Source organism: Myiozetetes cayanensis, unplaced genomic scaffold (genome assembly GCF_022539395.1).
Source record: "Myiozetetes cayanensis isolate MyiCay16 unplaced genomic scaffold, myiCay2020 scf3, whole genome shotgun sequence".
In the NCBI taxonomy this organism is placed as follows: Eukaryota; Metazoa; Chordata; class Aves; order Passeriformes; family Tyrannidae; genus Myiozetetes; species Myiozetetes cayanensis.
The window spans coordinates 39,887,713-39,904,914 of NW_026087521.1; the positions used below are offsets into that span (position 1 = coordinate 39,887,713).

The 17,202-nt window shown below is 37.8% G+C and overlaps 1 protein-coding gene across 1 annotated transcript in view; it reads right to left on the reverse strand.

Moving 5' to 3' along the window:
• The window catches only part of LIN7A (lin-7 homolog A, crumbs cell polarity complex component), a 48,108-nt gene that overhangs the window by 13,641 nt on the left and 17,265 nt on the right, over nt 1-17,202 (reverse strand). The window contains exon 2 of the mRNA XM_050324746.1: nt 15,116-15,234. Coding sequence (XP_050180703.1) covers nt 15,116-15,234 — 119 coding nt within the window. The remainder of the gene's footprint in view (nt 1-15,115; nt 15,235-17,202) is intronic.

The window sequence follows — 17,202 nt, forward strand, 5'->3', positions numbered from 1 at the left end:
AACATCTCCAGTAAGGAGAAGCAAAAAGGCTCTATCTTACATGCCTTTGTTTCCTAGATTTGTCATACTCTTAGATTAGAAATAACAACCAATGCCTTGATACTAGCTAGTTATTTTGATAGCAAACTTAAAAAAATAAAAATATTTATATATAACATAAAGTTTTTTGAAAGCCAAAGGTGAATGCAAACAAACCAAACATTTACATTTAACTTTCTTATAAAATCAACAAGCACAAAAAAATGTTCCTATATGCCATTGATTTGTGGTGGGCATTTTCTTGACCTACTTTATGAGAAATTTTGTCTTTTCATGTGCTTTATGTCTCAGGCTGCATTCCTCAGAGAGAACTTTTGCTGGTAAAGTATGTTAGCTCTTACAACAATCTCCTTAGGTACCTCGAGGAGTGCAGATTCAATTGTACTTTCAAAAATATATTTACCTTTCACCCATTTGCTGATACTTTAGCAGGAGTGCCATAACTTTCCTCTTTGGTAATGTAAATGTTACTTTGGTAGAGAAGGTGTCAAATCCTGCACTTAACTGACCTACAAACAATGGCTTCTCCCACTGATAGGTAAAACCTCCTCATCCCCCTGTACTGAGGAATTATTTTGCTTGTTATAAAACTGAACACACTGACACGCATATGCTACAAACATCTAAACAGAATTAAGATTTGTGAAAAAAAATGAGACAAGGGGAGCATGCTGAAAAGTTTCCTGCTTTCTCCATTGGAAATGAAATCTTGCTACCATTGGTAATAATGACCCCAATATAAGCCAGGATTTTGCCCTTGATTTAAAAAACATGGGAAAAGAAAGCTCTTTCATAGCCTCTAAAGGATCTCTGGTTTGGTTTGTTTTTTGTACTGGATGATGCCATAAAAATGAACCCATAAAAGAACCCATGAACCCATAAAAATGGGTTCAAGCCTATTTACTCATCAATATACTGCACAGCAAGTTCAAAGTTTATTGTATTATATTGTAGGGTGTATTATTATATAAGAACAGCGACTACATTATATAAGAATACTGTGTAATTGCAGTAATGAATCATTAAATACTTGTTTCTTTAAAACCCATACTATACTGAAACAGTGATAATGCTGTATTTTCTTCAGGTTCCCCTTTATCTTAAAGCATGAGAGCAGATTGTACCTATTGTTTTTGTTTGCACAGTTATAAATGCTGTGGGTTTTTATAATGTCTAAAAGCATGTATTTGAATATGGAACTGTTATTACATTAAATTTCTTTGAAAACAGGTCACAGTATTTCATATAGAGGAACAGGGACTAAAAAATTCTTTAAACCATTCATGATTAAGGTGAAATATCACAAAGCTGTTTACTTTCATGTGATTACTTGCTAGGTTTGATGTTATATAACTTTCTATTGACTGCATCCTACCATCCTACCAGTATCTAGCTGGTAGACTTTGTAATACCCAGCATCCTGGTAACTAACTTGCATACTGGTGAAAGAACAGACTCACCAGTGTGATTGAACTAGTATGTTAGAAAAGAATCCAGCTACTCAAACACTTGTGAAAAAATGTGATCAATGATGTCATACAATCCTTGGGTTAATTTGTAAATTCTCCACGCTAACAGATTTAAAATGCTGTCCTGCAAAGAGTTATCCATGAACATGTATCTACAGTACAGCTCTCTGGAAAAAGTCTTGCACGTCAAATCTCACTCTCTGTAAGCAGCAGATGCAACCAGTCTTGAATATTTGCTTTACGTATTTGTAAATCTAATTATCCTATTTGACTGTTCATAATGCTTAATGTAATTTGAGTTTAAGAATCATAAAGTATATACCCACAAAACTATCTTATTACTAAATCAGTTTAACAACCAAATACAGATTAATCATACCTGTTCCACCAAGCCCCTTGAACTCTTTGTAGAGTTCAGATCTAATCACTGCTCATTCTCACAAGGTACAAAAAGTACACCAAAGTCCATAAACAAATATTGTTTTCCTGTAGCCACACTACTTCCTTTATCTCTGCTGTTTTCAGCACCACCTTAGCCATGATTTGTGCACAATGAATCCATTCTGCTGCCTCTCTTATGTATACAGAACACATAAACTGAAAATCTCTTTGTTCTCAAACTGAATAAGGTGGCATTTAAATCCTCCTATTGTGGAATTAGCTTCATATTAAATCCACTGTACATGGCAAGTAATTGAAATGGTCTTATAAAATCTTTTCTTTTGATGTTATTATTACGTTATGCATTATCTATTACATATATATACACACAGAGATAATTATCTATTATCTGTACAACTGATTATATTTTTAAGATTTAGCAGTTCTCCTGAATATAACAATGTCATCCTCAAGATGCCTGTATAAGACCTCCTCTAGGTTTCATTACTCGGACAAAATATCACTCAGTAAGGAGAAAACAAAGGTGCAGAATTTAATTATAAGTATTTGAAAATCTCCCCTTTTACAACAGGGACCTTTGTTGACCATGACAGATGAACCATTTTGAAAGACATCATTGTGTAATATGATTGAGTTGAAGAAAGAAAATTAATGTATCACAGAATCACAGACTGTCTGAGGTTGGAAGGGACCTCTGCCGGTCATCTTGTCCAACCCCCTTGCTCAAGAAGGGCCACATAGAGTCAGTTGCCCATGACAGTATCTAGATGGTTACTATGGTAGTAACTTGAAAAAGAGCTGCACATCTATTTTTGTATGTACAGTTATGTCTTTTTTGAGTATCTATAAGACTACATGGGTGTTTAGTAACATTATTTGCTGACAGACTCCATGCACAGTCTGATGGTCTAGTGCCTAGGGAAAAGAGTTTCCATGATTCATTAATAATAGAGATTAAATTACAGGTGAAATGTCAGTGTTTCAAGACGCAAAGCTGCAGCTGTAAGGTAAATGGTAATGTTTCAGATCATTTTCCCCCCAGCGATTTCAAGACTGCCAGTATCTGTGTGCTGAATGTTCATCGGGTAAAGGCATATTGCAGACAAGGGTTTGTTCACACAGATCTCATTTGTGCTGTGGAGCAAGACCTACTTTGTTTGCACTTTCCTGTGGTGCAGAGAATACAACACTCCCACCAAGAAATACTCCTGAAAGCATGAATACAGATCTCAGACTTTTTTCAGCTTCTGCAGGTAGTCTCCTCAAACACCATAAACTAAAGTTATTCTCCCACAGTACACAAAGGTTACGAAAAGAACAAGGGAGGTAAACTACAACTAAAAAATCTGAACTTGGCAGTGAATCCTCCTTGCACTGTGGCAGCTCTCAGACGCACAGAGAAATGCACTTCTCCCAGCAGGAGCTGGAGTGAGTCAGAGGCAGCAGGTATTACTGTAATGATGATGGTCCTCATCCCCACACATTCAGCTGGGAGGCAAAGCAGCTGGTTTAGGATTACTGAAGCTCAGGAAGGGGGACTGCCTTACAGATACTTTAGGAGCTAGTTTCTTACCAAAAATTACTCCTTACAGACTCATAACAAAGTAGCACATTATTTAGGGCTGGGCTATTTAAGTCCATGCAAAGCCTTAGGAGAAGGTCCAGGAATAACAGTGCACTTAGCAGCCTGTTTTATAAAGGTGGCTAGAAGTGGCATTCTGTTTACAGCCTGAATGATGCAGCATCTTTTCTGACGAATTCTCAAAGTTAGAATTTAATTAAACAATTTTATTCCATTAACTTCTCTAAGAGGCATTCAGTGCTTCATTCCCTGATGAAATATGTAATTCTAAGTACAACTGTACCTACAATAATGATGCTCAACTTAAGGACAACTTGGTCTGAACACCAGAAGGGAAGAGGCATGAGGCAGAAATCATTTTACAGCAATGAACTAGAGCTCAAAACGCTCCACAAACACAACCCAAGACAGAGTATATTGCAATTCAGACCTGTGAAGTAGCAGGTCCAGATAAAGTTTTCTGAAATTTTTAGGTGGGGAAGTAACCTTTTTGAAAATGTTAGGGGTTTCTTAGCATATGAGATAACATATGTAAGTAGTAGCAATGTGTTTCCACAGTGCATGCAGTATAATAATAATAAAAAGACATTAAAACACTTCCTGCAAGAAGTCACAACGTAAGTGACTTAGGTAAATCAGAGGTAAGCAGGTAAAAAGGTGAAATGAAGAAGAAACTTGCAAAAAGACTGATAAATTATGTTTAGCATATATATTAGCATGATCTAGCATCATATTAGTTCATCTGCCATATTTTTGTTGCTTCAGTGTAGAAAAAAATTGTGTATCTAATTTTGGAAGAAACTTTGAAGGAAGGGAAGACGAGTCTGACAGACAGTAGAGAGGGGAGAGTTACCATGAGAATAACCAATGCAAGGAAGACATAATTGGTTTCATTGTGCTTCTGCAGTCATGTCAGTGGAACAGTATACACGTGTCATCCTTGCAGAACTCAGGCTAAGCTATAAAAGAGAGATGGTTATTTACTTACACATAAATACAATGCTTCTGCCATCAACTAGCTGAATCCTTGTCTTCCTAACTGCCTTCGTATGTTGAAAATGATGAAGAAAATATTTCTCCTTTCTAAGATGTCAAGTGAAAAGGAGTATCTCAATCAGCCTCTAGCTAAGATACGGTACTAAACACTGTCATACACCATATCCAGAAGATAGTAGTTCCAGTTCCACAGGGTAGTTGAAAGCAGGCTGATTTTCTATCAGTCAAGGTGACTCGAAAGATATTAACATTGTTTTTAAATTGTGTTAATAGCTACTTTTATCTTTGGTAGTTAATTAAAAAAATTGTGGAAGAGACTATTCTGCATAACTGAAAAGCAAGAGAATTTGAGAAGACTTTCTAAATAGCAGTCCTTGTGAGGGACAGAACCCCAGAAAACCACTGGTTGTGGAAGAACACCATGGATGCCATGTACACCCACCACAGCTTCATGGTTGCAACAGACTTAGATTCTTCTTAAACAAGGTTGCTTGAGCAAATGAATCACAAAGGCCCATTTTGTTACAGGACTATGACAGGTGTTTGAGCAATCCCGACAGAAGCAGAATTAGGCAATCTCACACCCATGTTCACAGGGTATATAGAGCACATAATCTTCAGCCTGGCCCTGAGTGCAAGCTGACAAAAGTTCTTCTTTTGTCAATGTCAAAAGGAGAAGTCGAGAGACACCTGTGAGTACAGGGAGGTTGAAATGGTTGAGAAGTACCTTTTAGAGGAAGGCATTGTTCTTACTGGAAGCACCAACAAGTCTGTATTACATAAGTTGTTGCCTGCAGCTACTGAATTTGGACAACTGAATTTGAAAAAGCTGCTTTGTGACAACTAGTCTGTATTAATGAGCTATTTATATCTGACAGAATGTGGTCATTCAAGGTTGCTGGCATTCTGAATATTTTTACATGATAAGCTCTCATTAGCCTTTGAGCACTTACATGTTTGCACTGGGAAACTCATTGGTGTTTATTTTCAAAACCAAACTTCTGCATCATTTTCACAATTGTTGCAACAGTCCCCTTTCATGAAGTACCACTGCATGAATATTGCCACATGATGCAGAAGGGATGCTAACACATTAAGAAGCTCAAACTTGTAAATGAAATTCAGTCTCATTTAACAATCTGAGGAGATGAGACAGTTTTAAATTCAGACCATGTGGAAGAAATATTATGAATGTTGGCTTTAACATTTTCACTGAAGATATTTTATTTAACAGTTTCCTTCTTTGGGAGTGGGGATTATGGAGGAAACTAGGTCAGTTTTACCAAAGTGAAAAAAATTATCCGAATCTTGATGCATTATTAAGCTGTCCTTAGGCAGTAGGAGAAAAACCACAAGGGCCTGAAACACTGTTAAAAATAAATTAAGCATAATCACTTCAAGGGTATAATATTTTAATTTAGGGTGTTATACTTTATGAAAGCTCAAGTTAAAATGGCATTTTTCATTTTTTTTGTGTGGAAAAGGGTGGAACGTACTCTGCTCTGACAGTGTCTGTGGTGTATCTGAAAGCTCACACAGGTTTTGGTCCCTGAGTTCTTGCCATATGAACCTAGGTCTGTCCAAGAAACAACCCAACAGGGGTTACGAGCTGGGGCCAGAACCTCTTTCCTCCCTTATGCGCAAGCAGAAGAACATAGCAGATGTACCAGAAAATGCATGCTGTCACATCCTCTGCACATATTGGGTTAGTCAATTGAAACACTCCTGGTGTTGCTGTTAGGATACACAAGACCTCTGTGTACCTCCTCTTCTTCCCTCCAACATCAATTCCATCTGGAATTATCACTGACACTGTAAAGGGAATAGGAAGTTGCTTTGCACGCTTTTAAGTATAAGGAAAATAGACTTTTATTTGTAAATAAAAACTACTCATATAAGGAATAAGAAAAATCTAATTGGCTCATTCAGTTTATTTCATATTCCTTACACACTGTTCTATATGCTGCTCTGGAGCCCCTGGTGGTCTAGTGGTAAAGGCGCCGCGCTATCACCGCGGAGACCCGGGTTCGATTCCCGGTCAGGGCCACTCCCGGGCAGGTGGGGCTCGTTAGCCCTTAAAGGCAACCCACCTACGTCCTAAGGACCTCACTGCCACCGTCCAAGCTCGCTTGGCCCCGGCAGATGAACCTTAGGATTAAAGGGTGGGCTCAGTTCCGCGCACACTGTGTCTCACCTAAAAAATCCAATGCGCAGGCTGGAAGGTGGAAAGACCTTCCCCGGATCTTCGCTCGCGAAGACTGGCCATTATTATATGCTGCTCTAAGTCAATGGCAACTGTGATACAGTGTCTTTGAAGACAGTGCTACAGTTGTTTCAGAAATTGTATGCTTTGCAATCACTAAACCTTTGCAAAATACTGTCCTAAAAGTTTCTTTTACTGCTTCTACTGCAATATACTGGGATAAAAAGAAATACCAACATGTGTGATTAGATAATTCCCATAAGACCGCTTGGAATTCATAGCTTGTAATTTAAAATTCCCTCTCACACCTCACTGCCAGTTACTTTTGAGTTCAAAAATATGCCAAGCATTAATAAGCACTCGTTTCCTCCACTTTATCAGTAAGACTATGTAAGCTGTTGGGGCTGACAACAGCCATATTCCAAACTTTAACAGATTTTTCAAAACCTTGCCAAAATGAGCACCTGGATGAAACATGACATCATCATGCAAGCTCATCTCAAGTCTTGCTATCAAGCTGAGAAGGCAGGGAAAAAAAGGAAATCACTGATGTTTCTTGTTTTAAATGCCAAAAAAATTTAGCTGAAGTGGAGGTTAAAAACAGTTTTACATTTTCTTTTTTTTTCTGAGGGTACAATTAAAAAATGGAGATTGAGCAGCATTTCTCAGGAGTCCCCTCAGTGACATCAGTTAAGTGGCAGCAGAGGGATACCGAGGCTCCATCAAAGCAGAAAAAATGGTGCAGTGGCTTCCAACAACCTGTCAGCATAAATATTACTTGGTAGTTCACTTTGCTGCTGATTTCTCTCAAGAGGAAGAAGGAGGCTTGAGATGAACTGCAGCAAAGGTTATTCTGTTTGTTCCTAAGAGTTTTACATAATCAAATAGAATACTGCAACAATAAACTAAAATGATAATGCGAGGAAACAATGCTGACATGCTGAGATGCATCACACATGTTCCACTGAAGTCACCTTCTGTAGCACAAACAACTGCAGCTGTATGCCGAAATAAGATCACCTGAGCACCACTCATCAGAGTTTTATTAAGTACAACACAACTACCCATATGAACAAGACATGTCATTGTTTTGATTCTATACATTGTAGGACTCCTGCAACACTAAAATATTTATTTATCTGTTGTGAAAGCCACAATTACACAAGCAGAGCACAAATATGATTAGATATATAGCCATCAGCCAACTCTGAAAATTGATCTTTAATCAAACCCAATGGGAGAAAGCACAGATAAAGACCAATGATATGGTCTGGACCCAGATTCTGGGGTGCTATATCTGTGAAATCGATGTATTTAGCTCTAGGCAGCTAAAAAAAAAAAAAATGGCAGCAGCAGCTGCTTTAAATCTCCTGCAGTGAAGTTATGAAAGTGGTAGGGACTTTGTAATTGCACAGAGACTAAATAATGCCTTTTCTCAGATAATACTTGGGCAGCTTGGTAAATTCATCTAATTGCCATTAATGAAGGCCATCTGCTGAGTGACAAGGTTATAATTTCCAAAAGTTCTCATTTATGCCATCCAGGGCTTGCGAGCAACAGAGCAATACTTTAATCGCTTATTGCAAAGTGGCAAATGAAACTTCACTGTTTTTCAAAATTTGAGTAATTCCTGATTACATTCACCCTATAAAAAAATAGCATATATCTTAACACAGTAATTAAAAAAAAAATAAAAATCTGTGTTCACTGTTAACTTAAGCTTTTCTGTTGAACTTTCTCAATGCCTAGTCCAGCATGGCGGCAGGACAAAGAGCAGCCAGCTCATCTTTAGAAATCTGATGGGGTTTTATGATCTCATTTACGTACATTAAAAATCCTTCTCTCAACTCATCATTACAGATACACTACTCGCAACCAGAAGGCAGAAAGCAAAACCCTGTAAAACAAGAAAATATTACTACTCTGCTGTACCATTGTATTGTAATGAAGCTAAGTAACACCCTTTCCAAAAAGCGATGGAGGTACTCATTTAGTGGAAACTTATATCATTATTTTATGTGGCTTTTCATTGCTGGGACAATGGCAATGAACAAAGGATGGAAAGGTACAGTAAAAGATTCTTGCTAATGCTATACAGTCCCAGAACTAAACTGGTTCGTCCGACATTATAATCCACTCCAATATCTAAAAAAAGGATAAAATGCTGAAACTTTACAATTAGCATCCGGGAATGCAAATTTTTATGAAAAGTTACAAATCAATCAATGCATAAGCACGCAAAAATCTGAATGAAACTGGTCAATTTGAAAAATTCCTTATTTGCTACTGCATGAGTGCTACTACTAAATTAATGGTGCAGTAATTCTGAACAAGCTATCTGGAATACCAGAGGAAGTTATAACAAGGTATCAGTTTAGCTTTGCTTCCCAGCCAGTCTAATGAGGCTTCATGCCAATACAGGCATACTGCTTTTTTTACAAATCCTGAGCTGATAGATCTCCCTCACTTTACTCCTGTGCATTGTCCTATTGCCCTTTTGTTTACTAATTGCCTTATTAGTAAGTCCAACATATCACTTCTGCTCAGTTGGGACCAACACTTTGGTTTGCATGGGTAAATGTGACAGTAGGGGACTTCAGATGTCAGGCTTCCGACTGAGCCTTAATCACAGTTCTGTGCTGTGAATTATAGCAGAAAGTCTTCTCAATACATTTTTTTCCCAAGCTTGGCATCTTATAATTTAAAAACTTCAAAAACTGGGCTTGCCCTGTGGAGATGAGATTGACTGGAACTGCATTTCTCCTCCTGTAACAAATATTCAGCTCCCAGTGAAAATAAAGTGTAACACAGGGTAAGATTTGGGCTCGGGAGCTTACCTTGGTGGCAACTGAGTGAGTTTGGCCTGGTGAACCTCTATTTTTACAAGGATTCATGAGGGAGAAAACAATGAAATTCTGCTTTCAGAGGCTAGGTCTGGGAGGCGGAAGAACAGGACAATATTCCAAAATGAATAACCAAATTTTGAGATTCTTGAAACACAATGAAAGCAGGTCTTTAAATTACTCCTACATTAAAATCCTAAATTAATAATTTAAGAAAAGAATTAATGAGAATTTTTGCCTGAGTCCAGCTAATACCCAGATTCTTATATTTAGTACAGACTTTTAAAAATGGAGTACAACACAATACTGGGATATCTGAAGTGAATGAACATCTAAGGGTTCCAGCCAGCCTTCTGCTATCACTCAGTACCTTACAGTAAAATAATGAGTACAGTACCATCAGACTCAGTCTTCACCACCCAGAAGCCTTCTTCTGGTCCCTTATTATTTGCAAAGACTTATATCAGGGTTAATAATAAAAAGCACAAGTGGGTGGCTTAAGGAAATGACCAGATAATAACACACTGCATATCAGCAGCACTGGGATTCCAGGCATTCAGACTGCTAAGGCATTGAAATGAAAATTATTAATCAAAGGAAATCATTCCAATATACCAACTAGGCTTATTAGAATATTCTACCTAAGTTATAGTGAAATTATGATTTTAATACTATACAACATACTGAAATCTCTAAAGTAGCTGAGGAGGATCTAGACCTCATAAAAAATGGGTCAGTGTTCTCCCATTACCATTTTTATCCCTGTAAGTCAACAGTAGTCTTTAAATGTCCAGAATACTCTGTCTATAAGCTAATTTTATAGCAAGCTTAAAAGTTTTAAACTACTGAGGTAGGAACTGAACTATTTTCAAAGACAACATGCTTTTCCACTGATTAATTTCACAAAATATGCAACATTAAGAGTACTTTGTGTTGACTGCTCCTCCTTTTTTAGTCACTCAGTCCTACAAAAGTGCTCTCTGTGATGACCTGATATTTTGTGGGAGTCATAAGACAACAAAATAAAACAGTGGTTCCTTTTGTGTGTCTGGATGCCACACCACATTTTTATAGAAACATTTTGATCTGATTAATTTTGTTATTGATAAATGTTTCAGCATAGATATTTAATAATCCAATTTTCTTCCAAATAATATCCACATGGAAAATATATTAGATTTAATCTTGAAATGGAAAACTGAGTACCAAAGGCAGGCTGGAAGGAAAGTGAGTTACACCTGACTATTACATATTTAACACACAGAAAGAGAAACTGGGGCATCAACATGAAAGAACATTGTAGTCTACAACTTCTTCATGAGAGGAAGAGGAGGGGCAGGCACTGACCTGTTCTCTGTGGTGACCAGTGACAGGGAGTGGCCTGAAGTTGTGTCAGGGGAGATTTAGGTTGGATACTAGAAAGAGGTTCTTCACTGAGAGGGTGGCTGGGCACTGGAACAGGCTCCCCAGGGCAGTGGTCACAGCACCAAGCCTGACAGAGTTCAAGAAGCATTTGGATGATACTCTCAGGTACATGGTGTGACTCTTGGGGATGGTCCTATGCAGGACAAGTTGGACTTGATGACCCTTGTTGGTCCCTTCCAACTCAGCATATTCTGTGATTCTGGGAAAACTTTGGTCATCAGGAGATGCATGTGTTTATCAAGCTGTATTGTTACTCTTCTGGTGCTTGAGCACCAATTATCAGATGTTAGCAGTAAATGAAAATCCCATAAGCTGCTAAGGCATGTCACCTTCTCTTGTTGGTTCCACTGTGTTCTGCCAAATTGTTTATTCTATCTTCTTTGTCTTTAAAGTTTCTTGCCAGACCAAGATATCCACCTTATCTTAGAATTCTTATAACTTCTTTTTACTGACTTACAACAATTAAATTAACTTTATCAATTCAGGTTGTCTAGTTTTATGTTGCATGTGAATATAACTTCTCAACAGCTCAGTTGTGCATTCAGTTTCACAGCCTAGTCCTTCATTTATTCCAATAACCCCCTGGAAATCACACGACTATAACATAGCAGCAGCTTTGAATACACAGCAAGAACACTTGGACGGGTAAAGGACTTACTGGTATAATTTCCATGTTTTGCCATGTGACAAGGCTATAGAAGGCTAATTATCTTCATGTAGCTAGGGAGCCTTTGAAATAAGTAATTTTAAACCACAATTAAATTTTTTTTTCCAAATTGACTTTTAGTGTGACCAGACTTTGGTTAACTTGTTGTCTGGTCTTGGGATCTTCACGTGAAAAGGAAATACCGAGGTCATTACATAATTTAGTTATTTCCCTTATTTTCAGACCTAATACATATTCCTACCTAGTGCCAGACAGAGTATTTCAGTTGGTGGTACTTATATTTAGCTAAGTGAGAAGCATTAATCACCATTTCCTGACATAGCACCCTTGAAAAACGCTAAAGTACTTCTATTTAAATTTCATTCACTCAATCACTTTAAAAAAAATTTATTTCTATGGAATATTAGTGTGGAGATTTGAACTGGTGGTTTGCTTTACTAAATAGGTTTCCATAAATACAATTAATTACAGCCATCAGATAGATTCCTACACATTAGATTGGAATGTATGTCATCTAGTAACATACCTCATACTTTTAAAGGCTAATCGGTCATTAAAGTGACCTCCTGCTTCCATAATTCCATAGCCAAAGAATTCCTACTTGTAGAAGGGACAAGTCACATTCAATCAATACAATGCAGATTATGTTTCATCTTTGACCTTTTCACCTACACTCAGCCCAATATTGAGTTTCTCTGGGACATATTTTTGACAATCAAACTCACTGGACAGTTAAGTTTCCATAATTTCATAGACTGGAAAAGAAAATTTTTATTTTCCAAAGCTCCTCCATTATGGAATTAAAAGGACTACAGGAGTCAGCCTTAATCTCTTTTATGAGGTTTTCTGATGAAAGGAAGTTCGGCTCAGATCTTGCATTATAGAATTGAGCACACCACACTGAAAATCTGAATCTCTGCATACATATAATAAGCAGTCTCTTCCAGAATTTGCATACTAACACAAAGCCTGCCTCCTCATCCCATTTTGATTACACCTACCTACAGCTCACACCCGGTCTGCTTCACACCCACTTTTCTCATTACTTCCAACTGACTGCCGTGCATTCTCTTGTAATGTCAACAACTTCTCTCCTCTAGTCTATGTAGGTGCTAATAAAGAAAATTGAAATCCAGTCACCACACTCTCACATCTTGCATTCAGGATAAAAGAAGATAAACAATGTGAGGGAGCCCTAGCAGAGAAATTTCTGTCTAGCCTCAGCTATCTCAAGCTCAAATACACTCAGAAAAAAATGTGCTGTTCAATAAAGCAGGCTTTCATAAACTCCAGTGTATATGAAGGACATACAAGAAGGGCATCCCTGATTAATGGCACCACAGAGCTCAGATATCCAACAAGCCCTTGCTGCAATGCTTGGAGATGTCTAATAATCTAATATGACCAAAACATCCCATGCTTTTCTAATCTTTTTTTTTTTTAACATAGAAGTAATTATTTTTGGAATTTTCCAACAGCTTTTTAACTAGTGGAAAAAAGAGTTATAGTCTAAGTATTTGCCAAGGGCTTAATGTAACTGACTAAAAAGAGAAGCCACATTGTTGAACAACCATAAGTACTCGCAATGTAAATATATCAATCTTCCCACTCTTCCTAAATGAAAAGATTTGTTTCTGGGCCTTTTATATTTGAAGATTTTTTTCTAAGAAAAGGTTTACATGCATAGTGGTGAATGGTATTATTTTTGGGGGGGGGCGTAGAAATTTGGTTCTCTGATAGTGATATATTAGACAGGTTACTATTATATATATATATAATATTTAAAAAGAAATAAATGTTTTTGTTTTATTAAGTTGGTAGAACTGCTCATTCATCATCACTCAATTCTTTTGTAACAACTAGTTCCAGGCTCCTTAAAGTGTCTATTTTTTGGCTGTAGGAATCTAACACTAATTGGACAGTCTGTCATGTGCAGGTTGTCTTTACACAACACTCTGTAAAGACCTTTTTTGCCACTGAGATGACTTTGTCAAAATCTACTTTCAGTTCACTGAACTGAGAGTGTATTTTTCTAAGCTGCTTTCCTAATTCTTAGGCTCTGTACTCGTTTCAAGAAGCTTTGGGTTTGTCTCTGCTAAGACTGTTTTCCAGAGATTAATATAAATTTGTTAGGATTTCACTGATGACACTGCAAAGATTCAAAGTTGCCTGTAACAATTGGAGTACCAGGCTTTGCTATCTGAAAAAAACCCAAAACTAACAACCCCACAACTTTTCAATGCTCTGTGGTTACTCAAAGAAGCATTTAATTGGTTAAATGAAAGGACCAGTCAGAATATAGCTTTTGAGGCTACACAGTGGCATTATTTACTGTCAGGGAACACTATTCCCTTTAAAAAGCCTTGAAAACTGCAATTTAATTAAGTGGAAGCCTCTCTCTGATTCTCACATTGTAGAATATATTCTATAAAACAAAGACTGTGTTCCATTTTGCTTACTAAACTAACGTCTGCTCATCTCTCTTCCTTCCAACCACTCAGCAGTCCACTCAATCAATTTGTTGCTGTTGCCTAGTTATCAGGAGATCAATTCTGCTACCATTGAGAGAACATTAGATTCCCCATTGATTTCAGTAAGGGAGGATTAGTTCCAGACTGTCTACTAACAAGATGTTACCTTCATTACGGCATTTGGAGGTGCTTCTGTTTGGCAGGCTAACAGGAGTTGGTTTAGTAGGTAAGATGGCAACACGCTGTTGTATCAAATCCACAGTTTCTTGTCTAAGGAAGTTCTAACAGAAGTGTTCATAATTTAACTGTTATGCTTGTATGCATGTAGGAAGTTGGTTGCACCTTCTCTAGCTTGACTAGAAGAAAACAATTATCATTTATCTACTGTTGGGCAGAGCTTACAAAGGCCCTGACCACAGCTGGTAGGGTAATGATCACAGTTCTTAGCAATCTGACAAGAATTTCTGACATGTGGAGCAAAGCTCACTGGGATCTGACTGCTGACTTCAAAGGCAAGATTCCTGTCAGCTTCAGTTAACTTCAGCATCTGCAACTTTTGGCTCTCACTGCGTTCTGATTTTATCAGCACATCCCTAGCACACACCTGAGCTCAAGGGAGAGGCATTAAGCTTGCACTGACCTGACTTGGCATGTCCCCATGTCCCAGCACAGTGCTGTACAGGTTACCACCGACCCTGAAACAGCGCGAGCAGAATACTAAAGTAGTAATTAATCAACCCTTCCCCTTAACAAGGCTAATTGCCTCAGAGTTGATGCCTTGCTGACGCAACTGTTCTGTGTCTGCTTTTCAGTAACTTCAGCATTCTCCAGAGTAGCAGGCAGCCACAGACACATTCATCATCCTTTATACAAAGTACTCATGATTCTCTAGCACTCCATCATCATGGCTAGGCTTCGCGAACAAAGATATGAGAAGGGCTCTACCCATGAAAGGCAAATACACTTTTCAGGAAAGGGATGCTAGTCTGAGAAATAACTAAAAATCTCAAATTCATACCTCTCTGATAGCTGTACAAAACTCACTCTGCAGCACCTTCTTTAGAGACTGTAGCTTGTGTACTGGTACTTCTCCAGATTCTTGCAGTTTCTCCAGTAACTCAATTGCTCTTGCAACATCTGAGTTGGGAAAACAAAACACAGATCAGTATAAACAGTGACTTATAAGTGACTAAAAAGGGCACACTGGTGGTCATTTTAGATTTAAAATCAGCTTTACCAACACATACTGTACTACTCTTCTGTTATACCAGAGTCTGCTAGGAAACAACACTGCTGTTGAGAGATCCAAATCCCTAAGTATGGACAAACCATGTACACGTACAGCAAACACAGAGAGGTTCAGTCTTAGCAGCAGACACTGTTTGCAACAATGCTATCAGTTCAAACTGGCTAATCCATATTAGGACCAAATATTTCTTACTTTCTGCATAAGAGAAATAGCACAGGAAAAGAATGGGGTTTACTTTCAGAAAGTCTGAAAAAATGAAGCTGAGTCTTTATGTAAGCACTGCCACAGTGATAACACCCAAGAAAAGTATTTGATTTTTTTCTTCCCATAAATCTAAATCTAAATATCAACTAATAAAGTTTTCCAGAGACAGGTAAAGTCTGCTCTGGAAGACCAGGAAGTCTGCTAGAGAAGAGTAAATGTAAGGTTCTTGTCTAGGTCTCCAAAGACCTCATCTACCACACAAAACCTATATGACCCATAGAAATACATGGAATAGTGGTTTTGGTGGCCTGAATTCTCCTTAAGCACCTGTGTATTGTCAAGGGAAAGATCTAAGTGTTTCTGAAGAAAAGTCCAGAAGGCTTAAGTGAGCAGCCCTACTGATTGGTCAGCAGGAATCTGATCCAGTTGAACAGTGCCCATACCCTCACTCATATTTTTTCTCTTTAACACTGGTTCCTAATTTACATACCCATTACTAAAATAAATTAAAAAAAAAAATCAACCCAACCCATGAGATGACCAACAACCCTTATGGCTGAGGACACAGGGGCACAAGAAATAGTGGCTGGAGTCATGGAGGCTAGCCTAGTCAAGTAAGGGACCCGCTGACCTGCATGTAGGAGTGAACTGAGCAAAACATTCTGGTCAGCCTTCAGGACGATACGAACTTAAACAGAGGGATTTTTCCTCCTCTGCCACCTAAGCCTTGCAGCTTTTCCCCTCAGTTTACTTGTATAGTTGAACCTGATAATGCTGTTATCTCGATTGTGTGGTCATTCTCAAGTCTTCTAATGTCTTTTGCATAGCAACCAGAGCCACTACTGGCCAGTTTCACCACTCTACTAAATATAGGTCTGTATTCCAGTGATGAAATGAATGCATAGTACTAAATGATAAAACAGTATTTGGGACATTTTAATTCTGCACTTGAAGTGCAAAAGAAAAAAAAGAAATAAATATTCCTATCCACAACTCCAGAATTACTACAAGGTCTAGAAGCAACCTTATATAATTCTCCTTTCCGATGAAAAAGATTACACTGTTTGTGACTGGGAAATTATGCTAATTGAAACAGTTCTTACAATCCTTGGCTTGTAGCTGAGCTATACTGACCAGATGTCTGATACAACAAAGACATGAGAAGTTTTCTGAAAATAGAAAAGACATGACAGTAGATGATGCAATAGGAATTAAATCATAATCTTATATTTTCACTTAGAAGAAAATAATTATTATCCAGCTGCATCGGTGTTAGGAAAAGAGAAGATGACATCTTAAAAAATTTGCAATTTAATTAAAAGAGGCAGGCAACTAGTCAGCATAGTCAATTCTGCCTTAGTAGATTAACAGCCAAATAATTTTTTAGAGGCATTTGCCAAATGCAGTTCAAAGCATAAGAGGAAGCATGGCAGAAAGTACACAGTGTTTCTTTCAGGAGGATGTTTCCACTTACAGTCTTGGAGTTCATGAACTTTCACATGAAACTAACCCTAACCTTGTGTTAAAAGACTGCATCTGAGCTTCTGCTCCAAACAGTGCTTCAACTGCTATTGGGCATCCAGTCCTTGTTACTACATCACAGGTATATCAACAACAACTCCTCTAAAGCTCTTACTGAGATGATGATGAGA